General features: G+C 33.5%; 2 protein-coding genes across 6 annotated transcripts; both read left to right on the top strand.

The window, feature by feature from the left end:
* Positions 1–1,046: 1,046 nt before the first annotated feature.
* Positions 1,047–8,677, top strand: LOC102613584 (uncharacterized). Its single transcript, XM_006485682.4, has 10 exons — positions 1,047–1,239; positions 1,357–1,479; positions 2,755–2,875; positions 4,147–4,275; positions 4,445–4,554; positions 4,665–4,848; positions 5,800–5,997; positions 7,146–7,376; positions 7,489–7,696; positions 8,253–8,677. Exons 1-10 carry the CDS (start codon positions 1,214–1,216, stop codon positions 8,345–8,347), a joined length of 1,425 nt encoding a protein of 474 aa, XP_006485745.2. The 5' UTR covers positions 1,047–1,213; the 3' UTR covers positions 8,348–8,677.
* Positions 8,678–17,809: 9,132 nt separating this feature from the next.
* On the top strand, positions 17,810–22,849 carry LOC102608784 (uncharacterized). Of its 5 annotated transcripts, none has more exons than XM_052438502.1 (10): positions 17,939–18,087; positions 18,752–18,791; positions 19,218–19,248; positions 20,274–20,366; positions 20,446–20,513; positions 20,753–20,825; positions 20,983–21,098; positions 21,219–21,323; positions 21,724–21,823; positions 22,399–22,849. In XM_052438502.1, the coding sequence occupies exons 3-10, from the start codon at positions 19,234–19,236 to the stop codon at positions 22,573–22,575; spliced, it is 747 nt and encodes a 248-aa protein (XP_052294462.1). In that variant the 5' UTR covers positions 17,939–18,087; positions 18,752–18,791; positions 19,218–19,233; the 3' UTR covers positions 22,576–22,849. The 5 variants fall into 5 exon arrangements, with proteins under 5 accessions (XP_052294460.1, XP_052294461.1, XP_052294462.1 ...); XM_052438504.1 differs by having other exon boundaries at positions 19,218–19,394; XM_052438500.1 differs by lacking the exon at positions 18,752–18,791 and having other exon boundaries at positions 17,810–18,087.
* Positions 22,850–23,772: the final 923 nt, after the last annotated feature.

Genomic DNA, 23,772 nt, shown 5'->3' with positions numbered 1-23,772 from the left:
ACCGTACACGTAGGAGGGTGAGCGATCTGACGGACTGAATCCTTTTGACGGAGTGCCAATGGAAATAGACGTTGCGAATTTTCGGATGATGTACAAATCAGATTCGTTACGTCTTACTTTTTCTTATTTTCTCATTTACAAGACAATTTTACTTGAATTTGTAGATTATCAGCTTTTATTCTAATCCAGCTCAATTCTTCATTCTCTTGTTCTTGTTCCATCAATCTCTCTCATTTTATTGATAATTGAAAAATAAATTTAACTAGAGATGTAATACGGTAATAAATTTATCTCACTAATTCTCCTTATCATTTTATGAATAATAAGAAAAAAATATGATTTAGTAAATATTATTGCCACCTATATAGTGAATATTTGAACATATAGTAGAACTTTTTATCTTATTATCAATAATATTAAAGATATGATTTTATAAGACAGCTCCACATGATACTATCTGTCACTGTAAAATAAGTAATATCTTCCATTAAATCATTACTTTTAATTTCTATAACAGAATTTTTCTTTTTTTAAAAAGTTTAACCATTATATAAGCAAAAAGACTTATAATCTTATGAGTAATGATACAGCCACAAACTTTTATACAAATTTATTTTATACAAACTGATGCGGCATGATAAGATTGATTAAATTAAATATCACTTGGCCCACATAATTTATTTTTATTAATTTATATTTTCATTCAACCAATCTTATCATGCCACGTTAGTTTGTACAAAATAAATTTGTATAAGAGTTTGTGACTATATCATTACTCTAATCTTATTTTAAGAAGCTTTTAAAACATTTTAAGTTTTTTAAATTAATTTATAATTTTTTTTTGGTAAAAATTTACTTTAAAGAGTTTTGTATTTTTTTTAATGAAGATTTTTCTAAAACATACACCACTAAATATGGTAGACAATATGCACTATAGTACAAATAAGAAATTACTTAAAATTATTGGGATGTATTTGTAAACATCATAAGCTATTGTCCTAAAAACAAATTTCTAACTCGGAAGGGACCATAAGAGTAATTAGCCACACTTTAGGGTTCGCTTGAAAAAGCTTTCCTTTATAAATATGCCAGAATCCGAATCGAAAACTAACGGAGGGAATCCAATGTCTCTCTAAACCGAACTGGTCGATTAAAGATTAAGACTAAAATCTCACTATAACTCTAAACCTCGTCTGGAAATTGACTCAAGAAAATGAGCAGTATCGAACCTTTTAATCGGTACAATTTTTAGAATTAGTTTCGGATTTTGGACCGTAAAGATTATGAATTGTTTGCGTTTTGCGGAAATTGGGAGGCAATTCTCAGATTTTTTTTCATTTCTGTTTCTGAAAACAGATTAGTGAAGCTTGTGGCGAGGGCGTTCTACGATGATATAACAACAAAAGGAGATAACCAGCCGAAATCCGGGAGGAGTGACAACAGAGGGATTGCGGTAGTGGTGCTTGATGCGCTCACGAGGTACTATAGAATTCCACATTCAGTTTTGGAAATTAAAAATGCAATTTTATGTTTTCTCGGGAAGTTGAAAACGGAATTGAATAGAGGTTGTGTTTGATTTGGTCAGTTTTGAAGAAGGGAGTGAAATTGAAACGCCTTTATTTGGTAGAATGAAAGCTGACTCAATAATTTTAGGTGGGTTTGTCTTCTGTTAAATAGTTCGGTATTTTGGTTGATTAGTGTAATTAGATAGCTTTACGAGAGGCTTGCACATGTATTACCTTCAAGTATTTGATGCTTAGGTTAGGTCTTGCACTGACCAGACTGAACTCTTGGTCATCATCTTGGGCAATACTCTTTAGATAAATGATGGCTAATGTTTGCTACAAAAATTTGTACATTTAATGGATTTTGGAGTTGTGAAATCATTTCTAACCTTATAATAACTTGTTGAAGTATAAGTGCTAGCTTCAATGGTTGTTTCTTGTATTCTGTCATGACCTAAAATTTTGCTCCCATACTACTTTTGGGTCAAGAAGTGAAGTGACTTGTGGACTGTCTCATATCACTAAAGTTCTTTGTTTGAATTTAGCTATGATTAGTGTAATATACTCCTTCATTGAATCATTTTCAGAATAATGATGCTGGTAGACTGTAAAATTATACGGCATGCATCTCAATGGATCTACGCTTTTGCGGAATATCTTGGTACCATTGGATTTGTGATTAACTTTTGCTCATCTGAACCAGTTTCCAAAGAATCTTTCAATGCTAATTACCAGATTAGCAACACTTTCAGAGAAAGTCAATGTAGATGCTAATGATGAGGTTCTTGGATTAGTTAGATCAAACTCTTTCTCTGCTTGGTGCTACACTTATTCACAATTAGATACATTGAGAATAGAGTTTTAATGTTTGTCCTTTTGATCATCCCTCTTGTTCTATAAGGTTAATGTCTAAGAGTAAGCAACGAAAGAAGAGATGTTTATAGAGTATTTACAGTACTTTTTGTTGGGTTGTAAGAGTTTTACAAGATTAACGTGTTTCCCATCAGCTGAACACCTGTAGTTCTCTCAATATCCATTGACCAATCAATTTTTGACTTATTTTGTAAGAGTGAAGTGCCTATGCTAGTTGAATACGATAATAAACAAGATTCTATTATGTTGTTTAGTCTTGCTGATCGTTCAAGTTATGAACAATAATGTGATTGTTTCCACTGTTTTCTAAGCCACCTTTCATTTTATGAAATGCTTTAAACTATCTATTATTCACTATTGGTTTTTTCTCTTTTAGACGACAGTGGGTTAGAGAAGAAGATTTAGCAAAGGATTTGAAACTACACTCAAAGCAGCTTCGACGGACTTTGCGATTTTTGGAAGAAGAAAAACTAGTTGCTCGAGATCATAGGAAAGAGGTGAGTTTATTGAGGTGCCTGTTACTTGCCCTAATTTGTTATATTAAACAACATTTCTTATTTATATATTGTTTTAATTTTGCTATCTTTTGCATTGCTTGATCTACTATCTAAAGATTATTGTGGAAAGAAACTTGATCTGAAGTTCCTTAGAGCAGTATAGAAGGTCTAAAGCCATAAGAAGCATGGAGCTCGAAACTCATCTGAAAATAATATTGTTGGATGATGATATATTCTTGATTTCTCCTTCCTAACTCTCTTTCTAAAGTGAATCAATGTTCATTTGAAAACTTTTTCCCCCAAAAGCTTTAATGAGATGCCTTTATGACTGCAGTATGCTAAGTGCTACAAAGAATACTTGCTTTTCAAAGCATTGAAGTACTGAAGTCTTATGGGTGTAAACCGAAAAAAGCGCTTTTATGAGAACAAAGCATCATTGAAAATAAAAAATAAAAAAGGAACTGAGGAATGAAAAAGCTTGCTCTCAAGCAAAAGGAAAGATTATCGCCCTAATTAGCGTTTCTATGCTCTTTGAACCATTAGTAACCCCTTCTAGTTTGAAATTGTTTTTATCTTGAGGGGATTCATGCCATTATGTGTCTATTTTTCTAGAGATAATCATTGCTGCCTCAAAAGCAAAATATCCATTAGTTGCTTCCCTCAAAAATAAAAGTAAAAAGCCACAAAACCTTAGGAAGCTGTCGATATAATTTTTTGCTTTTGTATGTTTGTGACTTGAAAGAAATAAAAGCTAAATATCGTGTTTGATGTTGGCATATCAGTGAGCTCAAGCAACATTCTATTTTGGTTGGAAGTGGCTTGAATTATTTTACAGCCCTGCTAATTAGAGGCTTGCTTCATCTGGCATTTCTGTTTTTGTTGTTGCTTCTTCATTTGCTTGTATATGTACTTTGATGAATCCAACTGATAACATGAGTCCAACTAATAACAATGTTCTCTAGATTGGTTTGTAAAACTTAGGAGCTACCTGGAGCAAGAGTTTAGATGAGCCAAACATTGGCAGCTTGGATCACTTTAAACAGGGTTTATGTTCTTCTTGTTGCTTTTTCATTTGCTCATACTCTTCAAAAATATTGGTTGTCACAAAATTCAAGAATTTTGACCTCCAATTAACTTGTGGAAAATTGCATTGCACAAGTGTCACCATTAGACTAATTAACCAGTTCCCTAAGTAGATAAGATCCTTATCTACTTTGTTCGTCTACTGATTTTTCTTTTTTTATACTGATTTTTCTTTTTTTTTGTTTTAGACTGCTAAGGGTGCAAAGATATATAGTGCTGCTGTTGCTGCCACAGCTGACGGTCAGCCGTTTGCAAAAGAGGGAGAAGAAAAGATTAAACTGCACACTCACTCTTACTGCTCTCTAGATTATGCACAGGTTACCTTACTATCAATAACCAAACATGATACTGGATGTTATTGATTTATTTGGACGGTGAAGGCAAAAGAACCATTTGCTTTCCTGTTTACCCTTTATTGTTCGCCTTCTTACTGTATATTGATCAAATTCTTGCTTTTTAAAGACTTAATGTAGGAATTTTCTGCAGATCTATGATGTTGTTAGGTATAGAATACACCGTATGAGGAAAAAACTGAAGGATGAGCTGGAATGCAAAAACACAGTTCAAGAGTACATATGCCCTAATTGTCAGCGAAGGTCTTTGTTACTCATTTTCTTTTATTATTTTTAAGTTACTTTATATGTTACACTTGTATATGAATTTTGTAACCCTGAAAACTTGAGGATTTCATGATGGCATAATACAGATATAATGCTTTGGATGCGTTGAGGTTGGTTTCTCTAGAAGACGATTCTTTTCACTGTGAAAATTGTAATGGAGAACTTGTGGCAGAGAGTGACAAGTTAGCAGCTCAAGAAGGGGGAGATGGGGATGACAATGCAAGAAGGCGACGACGTGAAAAACTAAAGGACTTGCTTCAAAAATTGGAGGTTTACCTCTTAGTGTGGATATTTGTTTGCTGACTTGGTACCTTATGGTCTTGGATATGCCTTTTTACCTTCAAATAAATAGTTGAGTTTTTATTCATTTTTCAAAGCATTTATCAATTGTGGGCGAATAAAACACAGCTGTGCATTATACACATTATGCTTGTGGATTTTAATAATGGGGGTAAGCTTTGAACAATTTTATAGAGAATAGTTATTTGTCGTGTGGTTAATCACCTTTTGGTTGTGTTTTTGTGCCCTTTTCACTTTGGACATGAAGTAGTGTGCCAGATGTCTTGCAGCAATGAAATATTGGGTTAAAATGACAAGAAACTCATAGTTTAAAAACTTTCCAGTGATTTTTCAATATCTTTCTCTCTGAGTCGCTTGTAGGTTTCTTTTGAATGCCATTTACTCCTTGTGAAATAAGACAGCTCGGAAAGGTGTTGGCCTCTGAATTTGCATAGGAGATGTGATGAAGGAACTTTAATTATGGCATGGATTCTTGATTTGCTCTAGCATGCTTATGCCTGAACATTTTAGTGCTCTTGAACTCACATACTTTTATCGTTAACCCACAAAAGGAGATAAAGACCTGCAGAAATCAGGTGGTGTGGGATATGATGGCGTGGTATGCCCCTAAACACAAGCACATGCAAGTTTTGAGTGAAGTGAACACACGATCACCCCTCTTTAAGCTGATGTGTTTTCCATATATATGTTTATATTTGTCTACAAGTGCTGCTTGAATCCCCCTTTTTTCCCTAATATTTGTTTATTTTATATCATGTATCTGATGTTTCTGGTCACACAGTATTCACTTTAATAATGGTTGCTTCAAGTTTTGCAACTTTGGCTGGTCATTTTTTCTTGCAGACCCAAATATTTGCTACTTGTTGACCTTTTTATGAATGCTTTATATATCATTATTTTGAATTGGTAAATTGACTGTAGGTTCAGCTGAAGCCATTGATGGAACAAATCAACCGAGTAAAAGACTTGGATGTTCCTGAATTTGGAACGCTTCAAGCATGGGAAGCTCGAGCAAGTGCTGCTGGACGTGCTGCAAATGGAGATTCTAGTTCCAATGATCCAAACAAGTCTTCTCAGGGTTATGGTGGGACACCAATGCCATTTCTTGGAGATACAAAGGTCAGTTTCTTCTCTGATAATTTTCTCATTTTAGGATTTGAACCGCTGGGGTGGAATTGAGTGCCATTATATATGTGTGGTGTTGATGTAAACAACAAGCTTATTTTACCATAACTGATGCTAGGCTTCCTGGCTTATCAAAAATTGGATTTATAAACTTAATGCTACTTTTCATTAGTGAAAAGATAGTTTTGTACCTGATCATGGATTGGTAGTTTGGAATGTACATGATGCAGAATAACACTTGGGTCCTCCACTTGATAACTTAAGCAGATTGAATCTGTTTGATACATTCAGGTGTTTGTTCTGTGTTTCATCATCCATGTTTTGTTTTGTTTCTGTTCAACATGCAATGGTGCAAAGCCTATTTGAGGAAGATTGTGTTGTATTTTGTACGGGAGAGTGTCAGTGTATCCTATTGTGATCAAATCTAATATCTAGTATGGTTACTTGTACTTTGGATGGACCCTTCACCAAATAATAAAGCTGGTTGGTTGCAATCCTACCTTGATAGTTACTTCTTGGCAAATCTATTAAGTGCCTGCGATTATTTGCAAGCTTATCTTCCTAGCACATACTCATCTTGTGTAATTGTCTTACTCTCCAACTTGTAGAGAGCATGTAATCATATCTGTGAGGTTAATTTAGCCTCGTTGCACTTTGAACTAACCTTTTATACGCTAATTGGTTATGACTCAGGCCATCAAAGATTTTGGAAGTTAATAGGCTAGAGTGCTGACTGCATTATATATCTGATTTGACTGCCTTCTTCTAGTTATCCAATCATATGCAAGATATGTGAAAAATATTGCCTTCTTGCAGTAATCTAGTGTTTTAGAGATAGTAGAGGTAATGGTTTATGAGAGATAGATTTAAGATTTTCAGAATTGGTCTTCTTGAAATTTCAGCAGTATCCTTTTTGTTTGTTTGTTCTCATTCCGATGTTTCTATTTAATTCTATTGTGTACATTAAGAGAACGGAAAAAAGTGCAATGACATAATTTCCTATTATCTTAACATTTTTTCACAACAGTTAAACCGTCCTAGATTCTTGGTATACTACTCTTTAATGTAAGATGTTGGACTTATTCTACGGTTAAATCTTATTGGATTGATTGAGAGCTAATATGTGGCTAGGTTTTTTGCAGGTTGAAGTTGCCTTTTCTGGCGCTGAAGGAAAGCAGGTGGATGTCAAATCAGAAACTGATAGTACACCCCAGAAAGTCTTACCACCTTGGATGATCAAGCAAGGAATGAACCTTACAAAGGAACAACGAGGAGAGGTTAAGCAGGAGTCAAAGATGGATGGAAGCTCAGCAACAGGAGGATTATCAGATGACAAAAAGTCAACTGTTGAAGATGATAAAGCGAGTTTACAGGTTTTTTGCTATGAGATGAACTACTGAATTTCTTGTTTTGATCTGTCATGCAGTGTTATTTTTTGTGTTTGGTTAAAATTTGATCGAGTTTCTGCTGTTTATTATATTGCAGGATGAGTATATTAGAGCATATTATGCTGCTCTGTTGAAGAAACAACAAGAACTAGACGAAGCTGCTAAGAATCAACAAGAATCTTCAAATACACCTATCTCTGATGGTCTTTCTGGGGCATCTTCTAATCGTCAAGTGGGCATGAAGTCAAAACGTGAGGAGGTTGAGGGAGATGATGATGTTGATTGGGAAGAGGCTCCCGTTGCAGGTAAATGTATTGAATATCATATAAAATCTATAATGATGACGAGTCACTACAAGCGTAGATGTTGCTTATTGCATTTATTAGTTTATAAGTTCTGGCTATCAAACTTCAACAAAGTATCAACTGTTACAAGACTTCTAATGTTTGAGATCAGGGAAAAACTAGTGAATTTTCAGTAGTATTTTGGTTGACATGTTTCAGAAAAGCTCATGCTGCTATGCAATACAGCTTCTTATAACTTGTTTGTAATCCCACTTGAAATGACTTGATGAGTGATGGTAATTATCATTGTTTATGGCATGCTGCAGAATATTAATTTTTATATTTGTGCTTCAATGCTTATTTGGACAGAGAATTTGCAAGCAGGATATTTGTTAATTGCTTTCTTGTAACCACTGAAACACAGATTTGTACAGTATTCACTTAAAACAAGGTTTCTACATTTAGGACAACAATTTACAGCAATAATGTCTGTGTGTCTAGGATATTGGTCTTCTGGTTATTGCCATACGGTACTGCTTTTATGGTCATCAACCATATTCCTTTATATTACTTCCAGGTACCACATCTGAAAGTTTCAAGGTACATGATTTGAATGTTGAAGCTGAGGCTTCTGCAGAAGATGAGGACGATATAGACTGGGAGGAAGGTTGAAGAGGAATGAGATAATGTTTTGATAAAATGAACACCCACATCGCGTCACCTATAAAATACATCATTATTAAATATGAGCCTGAGCGCAGGTTTCCTCGAGTTGCAGTCTCGAGTCATCTTGGGAGGTATTGTATTAGTTGAACCAAAGCCTCATTTTGATTAATGAATTGCTTGTTTACGCTGGTCTTAGGTGTGGGAAAGCAACAACAGAGAATGGGCATACTCCATTGTATTTTTGTAAAGTGCTTTCATAAATCTTGTAATGGATAATCTTTAGAAGGGCAGCCTCAGTAAATGACAAAATCCTCATGAACATTGGAGTTGTTTTCATTTTCTCTTCACAAAATGTATGCCTGCAGGTGGGTTGCTATTTGCTGTTGGTCTAACAGGGTGTGTGCGTCTATTGTAAACTCGACATGAAGAAAATCCTTTTCTTTGCTTTTTTGAATGATCAAGTAAAAATTATTGCATTACCTCATACAAAAAGTTTAAAAATGTACCCCTCTAATAAGCACCATAATCAGATCTTGTATTGAGATGATGATAGTGATTAGTGTGATGGGATATTGAATCCTTGGTATGTATACGTACCAAACAAATTTTTGTACTACATATGCTTTTGTTTCACGGAGAATGCTACGTTACAGAATCTGTAACGTACACACCCAATGGGAAGCAGCACAAGTGTGCTGAGGAGAGAGATAAACCGTCAAATGCAGGCAATGGGAGTTGGCTATAGTTGGATCTGTAAGTTACAGGTTCTGTAACTTACACAGCTCCTTGTTTCACAACCTATCAATCAAAATAATTTTGTGGATGAGCAATCTATAGCATCTTCTACAGTTGCATATGAAATCAATTTACTACTCGATAATAGTAAGAAAGCTAATAATGTAACCTCCCACAAAGTCTCACAACCCCAGTTTCTCAAAAGAAATCAATTCAAATGTCTGCGAAAGTGTTTTCTTTCAGTCAGTGGGTGTGTGTGTGACTCGAGTGCAATAGCTGAGTGGGGTAGTTGACATTCACTCTCAAAGTTAGCTAACCCTTCAGTTATTTTTTTCTTCTGATTCCAACCAACTCTTTTGACATTTTTATTTTTTATTTTAAAATAAACTAGAGCCTTCCACGTGGAACAAAAGATGGACATGAAATATGAGAGAGAGTGGTGACGACTTCTGGATTTTCACGGTCTTCCCGAGAAGAGCCTCTCATTCTGGAAAGTGGAAAAGGTCAATTCAAAGTCCTTTTCCAATCCCTGAAGAAATGGGAATGTACTTAATTAATTAATTATTATATTATATTATATTATATATAATATTGTGAGAGATCAAGGGTGTTAGTTCAAACTGCCTTTGGAGTTTGTGTAAGCATACACAGCCTCGCGATGCTTAAAAACAGTTAAGGCATTAAAACTTAAAAGCTTTCTGTTGATTGCAATTCAATTTCGCTCGTACAAGCTCGTCAACTTCATTTGTATTCACATTTTTATTAGTTTTACATCACAAATCTACTAAATCAACTCAGCATGCAATTTAGATATTTGGTTGATGAATTGAATCTATTTTTAAATATTTGAAATAATCAACTTCAGTAATATATGTAAAAGAGACGGGGCGCTCAAAGACATTTTCGGCTTTAAACCAAAAAATAATAATTTACTAGTTATATTTTACATCAATCAAGATAAAATAAATTAATTTACAAACCAATTAAAAATAAAAATATTTAAAATGATAACACTTAAATTATTAAGATATGGTGGTTAATAGTTATTTACATTAATTGAGTCTAATGAAACTTTTTTACAAAAAACAATGTTAAAATTCATTCTAACTTAATATTGAACTTGAGGATACGTGTTATTGATTAGGTATACGTGTTAATAAGCACTTTCCATTGGCTAAGAATCTTAAGGCAACCCTCAAGTATACATATGGTTAATCAAAAACGAAAGCGGGTCTCGATTGAAATTCAAAAAAAAAAAAATTAATAATAATAAAAATCCTCTTATCATATGCATTCTATTCACTCTCTAATGACAGTAAGTTTTTATTTCTAGCACTACATCAGTAAGAGCAACAGAAGGCTACAACGTTCCCAGATCCTTAATTGTCCTGAATTTATCTCAAAAATCAATTTAGAGAAGGTGTATCGTCACCCTCAATCGATCAAGTTGCTCGGCGATTCAATGGAGCTGGACCCACATCGGTTGGTAGAGAATCAATAGAAGCTGGTACAAGAATCTGATTGGATTCTATGGGGTTCCTCAGAAAGCAATAGCAAATTTTTCTAAGTTGAGTTGCATGCACATTGCTATTCCTACTACAACACATTATTGTCTGATTTACCTACAAGTAACTGAATTTAATTAACAAAGTGAAAACGAAAAATTATTGAACATAATTAAAAAAGAAAAATAGTTTTAAGGCTTACTAAAGAACTATTGTCGAATTCTAATCCACTCTTCATCTTCATTGAAGAGAATAATTAACCAATCAGATTTACCTACAAGGATTAAAAGAGGAACGAGGATAATCAACCCAGATACCCAATCCTTGGCATAATACAAATATTGATGTGTGAAACTTCACGACTTTGACAAAATAAAAGTCTTTTATCTCCACTAGATTTTCATTCATTTTCACACACTTATCCATCTCACAATGCATGTAAGTAGGAGTATTAGAAAAATTCGGTTTAGTGCATAACCCCAACAATGCCATCATATTTTCTGTACGTAAATAGCGGTGAAGCAACTCAAATAATGCAGCACATACAGGTTGAAACGTATCCCCACTTCGGATTTCCTACCATATTTATAAGCAGCTCCGTGTATTCGACAAATATTTGTCAACATAGTAATTGCTAGATTAAAAAATTAATGACAATGAGTAAATAATCTCGAATGATTTGGAAGGATTAAGGGCATACGCTGACTGACTTTCCAATGCTCTTTACTTGATGTAGCGATTAAGCGTTTTAATTTTTAAACTTTTAAATAAAAGAGCGCGTAGTGCGTTATGTGATTTATAAAATAGAAAAAAGAAATGGGTAGTGGAATATGTGGGCATTATAAACAATTATTGGCTTAGGCAAATTTTCTTTTTAAGGCTAGATCTGTGTTTTACTTTAGAAAATAAAAAATGTTTTATTATATACAAGTAATGATCTAGAGGGCGACGACACTCATCTTATAATGAGTGATAGTGTCATATGCCATTGTCTAATTAATTTATAACTTTAACATTATTTACAAGAAACGATAGAATTTTATCATGTGTCCAAGTGTTCACCATAAAGTGGATAATGATGCTCGCCATCTCCATTACATAGATTGAAAGGGAGAATATATTTAATTAACTATCTAAGATAACTGTTGGGGGGACTTAGCATAAGATTTCTAGGTATCTAACCCAAAAGACTAGTCTTTTAGGTGGAGTGATCTACCTCCTTATAAACCCAAGTATCTCCCATTTTCTAGTCAATATGGGACACAACTCAACAATCCCCCCCCCCCCGGACGAAATCATCGTCGGACTCCGATCCTTTCGTCCAACACACCTGAGTTGTTTCACCAACACATTTCGGCTACTAGGGACTAACTCTGATACCACTTGTTGGGGGAACTTAGCATAAGATTTCTAGGTATCCAACCCAAAAGACTAGCCTCTTAGGTGGAGTGACTTACCTCCTTATAAACCCAAGTATCTCCTCTTTTCTAGCCAATATGGGACACAGCTCAACAATCCTCCTCCGGACGAAACCACCGCCAGACTCCGATCCTTTTGTCCGACACACCTGAGTTGTTTCACCACCACATTTCGGCTACTAGGGACTAGCTCTAATACCACTTGTTGGGGGGACTTAACATAAGATTTCTAGGTATTCAACCCAAAAGACTAGCTTTTTAGATGGAGTGACTTACCTCCTTATAAACCCAAGTATTTCCCCTTTTCTAGCTAATGTGGGACACAACTCAACAATCCCCCCCCCCTCGAACGAAACCACCGTCGGACTCCGATATTTTCGTTCAACACACCTGAGTTGTTTCACCACCACATTTTGACTACTATGGACTATCTCTAATACCACTTGTTGCGGGGACTTAACATAAAATTTTTAGGTATCCAACCCAAAAGACTAACCTTTAGATGGAGTGACCTACCTCATTATAAACTCAAGTATCTCTCATTTTCTAACCAATGTGAGACACAACTCAACAATAACATACCAAATTGTGCGATATAAGGTGGTAATGTCAACAAAAATAGGAGTAATTAGAGGTTTTCAAAAGTGAGAGAGTGATTTAAAGATAATAAATGTACAAGGGGATAACCTGAAATTAATCCAAAAAATTTATGAAACTCAATTTTTTGATTCATTTGAGAAAATTAACAAAAATCCACACCTACTATAAAAAAAAAGCCAATTTTCATAGATATTTAAAATTTCAAAGATCATAGATTTGAATTTGCATTATCAACAACCTTAATTAATTTATTATTTAAAAGAAGAAGAAGAGTATAAGTGAAGGAATTGTTTCCTCCCATGCAACTTAACGTGTTCTCTAACACAATATCAAGCGTGTGAACGAACACTATGTCCTTTTATTTACAACTGGCCATTCATTTAATATGGAACACTTCTAGGGCCTATCCATGTTTCCATTAATTAATTATTTCGTGACACTAAATTAAAGGTCAACTCTTACCAGAATTGCCGTGTTATACAGACCAAGTTACGAAATTAATGCATCAAGTTATTTTATATACTTCCATTTGAATGTCGGCCGATAGCCATAGATTTATCAATTTAATTAGACTTAATTTCTAATTGCATGATCTATGATGAGTTGTCCCCTTTTTTCCCCATTTTAGTATACTGTATTGCTTCCCTGAAACGTGCACCTTATACGGCAATGTAACTTGCATTTGCGGATTTGCCTTTAAGCTTTTTAGGGACTATTTTTTTCTAATTTATAATTAATTAATATATATTTTTAAACATCGACACTACGAGGGATCAAACGATTAGCTGAGTGTTAAAAGATGTGGGAGAAGAGATTTCAATCCCCCGTGTGAGTGTATTTATGGAGGAAGAATTTTATTTTGAATAATTTGAGGTAGATTAGTCTTCAGTATATTTGTGAATGAAAGTAGCATAAAAATCACCCAAGTAGAAGTGGATGGAAACTCAATGGAGAGATTTTCTTTAAAATATTTAAAAGTATAGTTTCAACTTATTCTAGAATAATATTGACACAACATTATAACAAAATTATTTAAGTAGACTCCAATACCCCCAATAAAATTATGATAGTAAATATCAATAAATTCAAATATTAAAAGAAGACAATAAGACCACAATGATTTGTAAAATAGTTATAAAAACTCTTTTAGTTTTAGAAATGGTCACACTTGATCCATTTTTAAGGCTCACAGTTGACAAACTCTCTTTTTATATTCAGAAATTATCATATAAAACCCAAGATTTGGTCAAGAGAAAAAACCTGTGTGTCACGAAAAAAATTTGTGTATCTATTTTAAAAAATAATAGGGTTAAATGATCATTTTACGAAACCACAAAGATATTGCTATCCTTTTTCAGATTTAAATTAAAAAGAAAAAAGAAAAAAGAAAATAATGTAACAGCAGTGTCAATGAATAATTATTACTGGTCATCTAAATTATCAAGCCTTGATGCATGAGCATATGTTACCCCCAATATAAAAATAAAGGTTTGACAAAGTGCTTTTAGTGAAGCCCCATTTTTCCTTGAACGTAAAGGAATGAACTATGAAGTTTCATTGGGAACAAGTTTAATGCTCGACAAGTCTGCCTTCCTCTCCGCGCGCATCCCTCTCCTCTCTCTCTCTCTCTCTCTCTCGCTTTCTTAATTTTTTAAGCCAGCCAGCCCATCTCGAGTGTCATGAAATTAGCATTATACTCACTCTCTGATGACAACAAGCTTCTGTTTCTTCAGCCGCATAATTTCTTATGCTGCTCTCTCTAGCTACATCAGTAAAACCCCCACGTTTGAGCTCTCAATTTTCATCTTTTCAATTATTCCATCGATGCACTGTTTTCATCTAACTCTTATTCTCTCCTCTTTACTTGCTATATGATGAAAATCCCACCAATTTTTGTTAGCATCATTCTTTGCCTCTCCACTCTTTTCCTTTTATTATTCTTTCATGCGTTTTGCTTCAATAATTTCACCACCCTCGGCACCAACACCGCCGCTAGTAGCACTACTCGGATCAGCCACAGAAAAGTATTACTCATGGCAAGCAAGTTTGATTTCTCCCCATTTCTCCGGCACCGCCATCATTACCTGAAACACCTCCCTCAACCGGCTGCCGGATCAACCGATATGGACCCGCGTTACGGCGTCGAGAAACGGCTTGTTCCTACCGGTCCAAATCCATTGCATCACTGAGAGAGGTTTCTTCAATACTCATCTATGTTGTGTAGCTATGCTAATTAATTAGTGTTCCTTTTTGCAATTATTAAAAAAAAAAAAAAGTAAAGAAAATGTCCCATGAAATTATTAATTTTTTTTTTCTTTTTGGGGGGATGATTCCATACTTGTTTAGAGATTGAGATACCCTGATTTTGGATAGATTCATATACTCCTTTATTTGAAGCAAATGTTTATTTGTATGCCTAATATTATGTGAATAACAACAAGAAATAATTCTTATTTAGTATGTAATTTATTTGCAGAAGCAAGAGTTTCTTATTTATGTTAAGCATGCAGACTGATTACGATTTTATTTATATTCAATATGTATAATATATTAAATGCATCGTCGTCTTCGATTTGTATGCCCTGATCATGCAAATAATTCATCAGTTTTTTTAAATTATTATAATTCATCGTGGTGTGAACTAAAGAATAGCTGTGACGGCACGGCATGTCACAGGAAGAAGAATTATATTAATCTATATTAATCTCAATCACTTATTAAAGAAAATTTAAATTAGATTAAAATTCATGAAGCGAAGTGTCAAGATGTTGCTATAGAAAGATTTGACTTTAAATAGTGGTATTTGCATTGTGATAAACTCTGAGCATGCATATACAGAATGGGAAAAAAGAAAGATGAATGGTTGTAGAAATTAGACGAATTAACAAATGGGCGCTGGACACGAAACCAACATTGGATCCTCAATTGAGCTCATGTTTTGACCCAAGATTGGAACCATTTCGCAAGCATGACGTGAGTCCAATTGGTGAATTTGGTGTACTTAAATTTCACCATTTCTATTTTCTGGAAGAGACAAAAATTTTCAAATTTCAACGTGGGTTTGGTATTAGTTCGAAAAAAAGGTTACTATGTCAACCTACTTTCTTCTACAATTTCTCACCATGAAACTTAACTTATTTACATGTTTGATCTAACTTCTCAATAAAATTACACGCATGTCTTGTTCAGCTTGGGAACATCCAATAATACAACGTTAGTTTTGAGCAACTTTGATTTTGACGCGTTGTATGAATATATAATTTTGATTTTTGTCCTATTCAGAAATCTGCATTTAACAAAATTCAAATTTAAGCACTAAAACATTGTTGCATTGCTCTTAACCAAGTTTTTCTGATCTTATTTTAAATTTTTAATCAAGTGATAGTTATTATAACTATATAATTTATAATCAAGATTATTTACATAATTTTTTTTTAATTTAACATAATAGTAATTTAATCTTCTCTTCTGTACCCACGTGAGTAGGATTTAATCCAATTCATATGAGTGAAGAAGAAAGTGGGTTGTGGTTTATATTATTGTTATTGTTGTTGTTATTTAAATGAAAAATCAAATCAAGGATGAGGTAATTTTGAGGACTTGAATTGCATCAAGTTTCAATCATGATCTTGTATGAAATTGTAACACTAGGTTATTGGTTTGACTTTCACAAAAGGGATGATGGTGACGAGGATCCACTTGATGGTGGAGGATTTCAACGAGAATAAATTTATTGAGAGCATGTGATAACCCATTCTCTTTTTTTCAGGGTCAGACTCTATAGATTCTATATAAAATTATTCAATTGTAAAATGGCTAGTTGAACATCCTAAAATGAAATAGAAAAACAAAATGAAGAAATCTTCTTGTATAGTCTCAATATACAAAAATATTTCAATTTTTTTTATCAGTATTATAATACAAGAAGTTTAGTTTATAAATTTTACTGGAAAAAAAAAGGGTGACCTTGACATATGGAGTCTGTTTTAATATATAAATACATATTAATATTAGAAGAATAGACATTCAGACCCACTTTCATTGGCATGTTATATTTTTTAAGATTTAAGAAATAGTGAAATCAATTTTGCAATTAAACAAGGAACGAGTCGCACACACGATAACTCAAACCATAAATAGTTTGTGTATTTATTCTACGAACATTGGAGGTCTACATGTATAAAACACGCTGGAGATTTTAGTGTCGATTTTTTTAATTTTTCTAATAATTTTTCACAAAAATTGAAGAAGGAATAATTCCATAAGAGATGTCAGAGTTGTACAAAAATTATAACTTACGCATTACAAATTTTCTTGTATCACGTGAAAACCTGCCTTGCAAAGTTTGGTTACGCATTACATAACCCATGTGTAGCATGTTTCTTAAGCAGCCATCAAGTCCTGGTAATGTCCGTCTACTTTAGCGATGATCAATGCTGAAATAAGCGGAATGCTATGGCTCAACAAATCTTAGACAAATCGTGTGTCGAAGTAGATTATAAATACATTTTTCAAGTGGTCTTTAAATATTAATAATAAGAGTGCAGATACAGCCACAAACTCTTATATAAATTTATCTTATACAAACTGATTTGACATTAATTAATTGGTTGAATGAAAATATAAAATAATAAAAATAAATCATGTGAGCCTAGAGATATTTAATTCAACAAATTTTATCATGCTACATTAGTTTGTATAAAATAATTTTGTACAAGAGTTTGTGGCTATATTATTACTCTAATAATAAATATTCACTTCTCTAATTTATACTTTGCGCTAAAAAGATAAAATAAAGTGACTTATCTTATCTCACACACATAAACGTAAATAAGGTTGATGATAAACTTAGCTAGTAGATTCTACAGTTTTTATATAAAATAAAATTGTAAATGCCTTCAACAAGAAAGTAGTAAATCCGCCGTAGCACTAAGGCAATTTCAAAGACATGAAATCTGGGTTCAAATCCCGGCGGCGGAAATTTTATTTATTTTTTAACTTTTATTTCAAGAGTTTAAAAATGTTAGGGATTTACTTGTACAACAAACTCAATCTTTAGAGATTTTAGTATTTTTTTTTTCGTTTGTCCAAATGAGTTCTTACAAAAACTAAAGAAGAAATAAGTCAACAAGATTAAGATGCAACACTAGTACAAAATTGTCAAAACTATAACTTTGGATTACAAATTTTTGGGAAGCTGGTTTGGTTAGTCCTCTGAAAATTCTCCACATGGGCCGACCGAGTGGCCTTTGAGAACATCAAGAATGATGGGCCAGATTCGTAAGACTATTGAAACCCTAGATCGAACCCTCACTCATTCAGTCCACACTCTGCTGTTCAATAGACATTCTACCAAAATCCTCACTCATTTAATCGAAATTTCCTGTTTCTCCGTCGTATGCTGTCATCTCACCATCCTTTTGTCATTGTTTCGCATCGTTCTTTCATCATTTCACCATCACCACAAGCAGTTCAAAGGCCTTGCAAGGTAAATACTTTGAGTCTTTTTAAATTCGTTCTTTAAGTTGGGTGCAGAAATTGAATGGGTATACATAAAAATTGAATGAGTTTGCTGTAGAAATTGCATGAAGAAATTATTTATGTTGTAATTCGGGTTAAATGGAATATATGTGGGGTAAATTTGGGTAGCATAAATGCAAATGCATGTGGGTTTTGATTTAATTTTTCTTTTTCCTTGGTTGATTACAAGTTATTAAATAATAATTTTTAGGTTATTTGTCCATTTATTGCTTGATTTTGTTTTTTATTGTAAACCTTGAAGACTTGAACTATTTGCCGCTTCTAGATGTAATTTTCTAACAAGTCTTGAAAATAAGTTCTGTAATAAAATGTTGATACATAATTATGCCTAGTAAGTATTTGACAGAATGTCTGAAAGGATCAAACCTGTTGAAAAGTTGATTAAAGAGAGTGACAATGATGTTGAGATAGCTGAAAAGATTAGGGATCTTGGCATGGCCAAGCAAATGCAATGGAATAATAATAATAATAATGAAAATCAAGGATCCAAGGCATGGGAGGAATTTTTAATTTTCTTTTCTTTAGATACTGATTCTATTTTCAAGCCATATTTGTTCTTAGTTTTCAGTACTATTTATTTATTTGTTTCTTTTTGGTTTTTTTTTCTTAAGGTAATAATGAGCAAAGGCTACAGAGAATATATATTTTGAGGTTGGCATTTTAGTCTATAATTAATGTTTGTTTGTTCCTTTATTACAGTAAAGTTTGTTGGTTTTGGGATATATGAAAAATAGATTCCAAGAGATGAGGAGACATATTTTTTCTAATTAGGTGGACTTGAAACTCAAGTATTAAAGGACCAATATTATTGACTTTAGTTATGTAGTTGCATGTAGTTGGCGGAGAAGAGTTTTGGAAATGTAAATTTGGAGTTCAGAATTCTTGTACGAAATGCTTCCCTTAGAGAAAATAGGGAACTCAAAATTGACATAGAATGTGTTTTTATTTATACATGCTTAACTTGTATTTTAATGTCATTTGTATTTTTGAAGTTCATTTCTGATTTTTTAGATTCTTGAATGTCTAGGTAATCATCATGAATAAACTTACGTTAATATAATTTCCCACTTGTGCTAGATGGTTGACATCACACATGAAGGAGTTTCATGTAAGAATCAACAATCTTCCTTCGAACTTAATTTTGCATCTTTTGGAAATTAGTTACAAAGTTGTTGTAGCTATTGTTCTTTTGTTCCTCTAAAACGCACCTTTAATGCTGCCTCCGTGTTCGTTCGCCATCGTCAGCCGCACTAGGTAATTTCAAATTTACATACGTTTTGTAGCAATTTCAAATGGTGTATGAATGGGATAGGTCTATTATAATTTCAAATTTGTATAATAGCTGTTTATAACTCAACCGGGTATGGCCAAAAGGACTCGTTGAGGATGTTTTATTGGTAATTGATATTTGTTTTTCAATTTTTTTCATTAGTGATCTGGCCATTAGAATAGGCAATTTAGAAACTGATCTGGGGATTATAAACATGAACTGGTAATAATGCCCCATTTTCTTTTAAATTTGCAATGTGTTAGGAGTCAAAGCCGCATCCAAAATACCAAACATTGTACCGTGCAGAAAATATTCATACTGCTGATACTAAGGTCGAACCTGAATTGCAATGCAAACCGAGAATTTACAACTAAATTTTCAATCTGAACCAATCCAAAAATTTAAATCCCAAAATTTCAGTTCGGTTTGGGTTTGAGCTTCAATCCAAACGGGTTGAATTCCCCAACCCGAACATTTTGGAACGCAAACTACATCACTCGGCTCGCGCGCAACCCCGCTGCGTTATGTTATGGAAGAATTTAAACCAAACAACCTGAACCGAAACCCGATTTGCCCATCCCGAACTAGAATGCCTATGTGGTGAGATACTTTGGCCCTCCATGCCCTTTTGGGGAAGGATCCTACTTAAAAGGTCTTACAAATCATATTACCGAGAGATTGTGTTTTGTGTAATTCTGCAATTTTTGTTTAGCCCTTGATCAGAAATGAAATGGATTTTTATCAGCTGAGATCTATATAATTTTTTTTGTCATACAATTACGCCTCTTGTATGTTCTAAAATCACATGATTGTTTAACATCTGTTTGATTCTTTTTTCTTTTTTAATTCTCAAATTGCTGTAGGATTTTCTGATGGGTATTGGTAAAACTGAAATAAATTTGAGGAGGTTGCTTGGCGCTGCGCCTCAGCAACAGAATCAGGCTAAACTTATACATGTAAGTCATGACATTAATGAGTTCAAATTGTTTATTTCCCAAACAATTTATGTCAACGTTTCTGATTTTGGATTTTCAGTATGTTGCCACTCTACGCGAACAATTAGAACAGCTGGCTGAAGAGAGAACTCCTGAAGGGTTACCGAGGTAGGTATGATTTCTTATTCTTTATAGATTACACAAAACACATTTATTGACACCGTAGCTGGGCAATCTCATTTTGCTTATTGTATGTGATCTGAAGAAGAAAAAGAAATGTTGGAAATTTCTGTTTTTATACTTTACTCTTTTTTTTTTTTCCTATTGAAAGTGCTTTCATTATGTGGAAGTCATTGATTAATGAGGTTTCGAGGCCATGTACTTATCTTTTGGATTTGTTCCCACAGAATATCAAAGGCTCAGGTGAATGATTATTCAGAGAAGATTGAAGCCATTGCGTCTAAATTAGTTACTCCATTGGTGCGTGATTTTTTTTTTTTAAAATATAATTTGGATAGTGAAGATTTTGGTGGGATTCATTACTTTTCCTTTGTTTCCTCTTTGTCTAGTTGATCAACTGCCTCATTTCTACATTTTTAAGTGGCAAATACACATTATTAATATTTCTGATTTCTAGCCTCCTGTTCGAGTATCTGAAGACGCTTTAAGGAGTAATTCTTTGAAAACAAGCACTTCTAAATCAGATGGAGAAACTCAGGCTCCCTCATCTCCGGGGCTGAGAAGGCGATTTGTGTAAGTGAATGCTGTAACTAGGCTCCTTGTGATTTTTTTTTTTTAAATTAACTCCTTTGTTTACTCTGCTGTTCTTATAGTTTTTGTTTTGTTTGAACTGATTTTAATTCATTTTTACAGGCCTGCCTCAAATCTTGAAGATAGAACTCAGGGCACTGTTGACGCTGATACATCAGAACCAGTCAAATTGGATGCTCAAGCACATGCTCATATTGAAAAGCAAAGGTAATTTTTGTAGTCTTTGTTGCCATCTTAACTTGAGTAACTAAACATTGAGTGAGGTTGCTCAGTGATTTTGTAGATTTACTTTCTATTTTTGTTATACTTATGCTCAAATATGTAACAAATATTTGTTTGAATGTATTTTAAAAATCCTGCTTTGGAATGTCCAACCGTTGGCAATCTAGTGCCTTTGCAAGCATCTCGGTTTTAGCTCCAGAAAACAAGTTACCCTGAAGATTTTGATTAGTTTCATTTGAATTTGTGGTAGTGATGGAAGTTGTTTGGACGTATACATTTGTAATAATTGTCTAAATATCTATTGTAGTTCTTCAGTGATATTCTGATGTTAATACTTTTGTGTTTCTGTGTTATAATGTTTATATATTAATATTTCTCTTTGCAGAAAGCTTCAAGAGAGCCTGACAGATGAAATGGTTGGGTTGGCACGACAACTCAAAGAGAGCAGTCTCCTAATAAGCCAATCTGTGCAAAATACTGAAAAAGTAAGATTCAACAGTATGTTACCTACTCTTATATTACGTTGTTAATTGAAAATGATAATAAATTAGATTCAAACTTCATAAGTAATTTGTTTAAAGAGAGATGAGCAACTATAACTGAGGAGAAAGTCGTACATGAGGACACTTCTATGGTACCATTCTAGTAGAATCTTATCACGCACTTTTAAGTTCTAGCTCACTTACATAATCGCTGTCAGGATTGGTTGATTACAACGAATGTGTATGAGGTAAATATTTAATTGGATAGGCTTACGGATGACGTTTAGGGGCATCCCGATACACGACATTCTCAAAACTGAGACATATGAGTATATATGTTGGGCATACCTGATGCATCATGTGAAAAGCTGATAAACATCAGATTTAATCCTAATATTCATGCAAGTGTCTATTCTCTACATTTAGTTTGACTACTGCAATTGTGATTGTTCATCAGATATAGGAATTTAGTACTTGAACATGTGCAAGTTAACAACTGGGTCAGAAATCTTCTATTTCTCTTGTTTTGCACACTTCTATGGTACAAGTGATAATGGTTGATAATGGTTTGGGTGCAGGTGCTTGATTCAACCGAGAAGGCTATTGAGCAAAGCCTGGCAAGCACTGGCCACACCAATGTGCGGGCTATGAAGATATACTCAGAGAGTTCTAAGACTACATGTTTTACATGGCTACTAATGCTTGTAATGACTTGTATTTTTATCATGGTTGTGCTTCTCATTCGTGTCACCTAAAGTGATGATTATCTCATGCTTTCTTTCTGAGATCTGGCCACAAGGTAACAGAGGCCAACTTTTGCCACGTGGCTCTCATGGCTCTCCGCGCTCTTAATTGAAGAATGAAGACTGCTTTGTTTTGGCTCTATATACCTGTAATTGAAGATTTTCTTTTTGATGGTGTTATGTGTAAAGACATGCTAAAGCAGCAGTAAAAATGTATTGGCTAGATGGTCTATTAGCACCCTCTAAAGTCCATTAAATAATTCTGAAAAATTAGCGCTCTCCTTAATCCCATGTGGGTTTATGTGGATAAAGAATTTTGTGAAAGAGAAAACTTATTTTATTTTATTTTTAAGAAAAGCATAGAGATTATTTAAATGTATATTTTGTCCTTCACTTTAACTATTAGAGTTAAGGATTTTATAAGGTCAATGAAGCAGTGGCACTCCTCTAATGTTGAAAAATTGGCACTCACTTTAATCCCAAACCCTTCAAAGTAACAAGTTCTCTGGTTATTATTATTATTTTTTTTTAAAAAGTGTACAATGCTTATGTGTGGGTTTATATGTGGGTAAAGAGTTTTGTTTTATTGGCCTTTTTTTTTCTCTAAAGAAAAGAATAGATGTATTTTTAACTTTATATTTTATCTTTTATTATAATTACAAGAATAAGAAATTTTATAAGATCACTGAAGGGTGACAGTAGTCCCACTCTTATTATTATTATTATTATTGTAGTTTCGAATATTGCCAATTATTGTTATTGAAAGCAAATGCCTATCAGCATTTATTTATATTCACCGTGGTTATTTCGTGGTATTTAATTTAAAATTGTAGAATTGTTAAAAAGAAAGTATTTAACTTTCTTGTAGCACACAAGGCGTAATTTCAATCACTGAAATTTGGGTTCAAATCCTGGCAGTAGAGTATTTTTTTTTATTTACTAAAATATTTTTATGGTCTCCCATCAATGATAAAATTGGAAACTGATGGCTCATTTAGGATTATTTTTTGGAGACTTAAAAGTGATTATGAAAAGTTAAAAGGTAATTTTTGTATTTGGTAAACTTTTTTAAAAATCACTTTTACCAAAATCACCTCACATCTTACTGTAGACTTTAAAAAGTAGGGAATGAATAACTTTTTAAAATCTGATTTTGAATTTTTGGGAACCATTTTTATACTTAATATGCTTCTACATATATCATCATAT

The sequence above is a fragment of the Citrus sinensis genome, chromosome 3 (genome assembly GCF_022201045.2).
Source record: "Citrus sinensis cultivar Valencia sweet orange chromosome 3, DVS_A1.0, whole genome shotgun sequence".
In the NCBI taxonomy this organism is placed as follows: domain Eukaryota; kingdom Viridiplantae; phylum Streptophyta; class Magnoliopsida; order Sapindales; family Rutaceae; genus Citrus; species Citrus sinensis.
Note: the sequence above shows the minus strand (reverse complement) of the source record. Positions and strands in the feature narration are given on the sequence as shown.

Bases quoted from the DNA above. Each gene is read 5' to 3' on its own strand.
- LOC102613584 (XM_006485682.4), top strand. From the start codon at position 1,214: ATGAGCAGTATCGAACCTTTTAATCG. The intron at 1,480-2,754 runs GTACTATAGAAT...TTTCTCTTTTAG, and splicing joins GTGCTTGATGCGCTCACGAG to ACGACAGTGGGTTAGAGAAG. The intron at 4,555-4,664 runs GTCTTTGTTACT...GGCATAATACAG, and splicing joins TGCCCTAATTGTCAGCGAAG to ATATAATGCTTTGGATGCGT.
- LOC102608784 (XM_052438500.1), top strand. From the start codon at position 17,864: ATGATGGGCCAGATTCGTAAGACTATTGAAACCCTAGATCGAACCCTC. The intron at 19,249-20,273 runs GTAAGAATCAAC...AAATTGCTGTAG, and splicing joins CACACATGAAGGAGTTTCAT to GATTTTCTGATGGGTATTGG. The intron at 21,099-21,218 runs GTAAGTGAATGC...TCATTTTTACAG, and splicing joins GGGCTGAGAAGGCGATTTGT to GCCTGCCTCAAATCTTGAAG.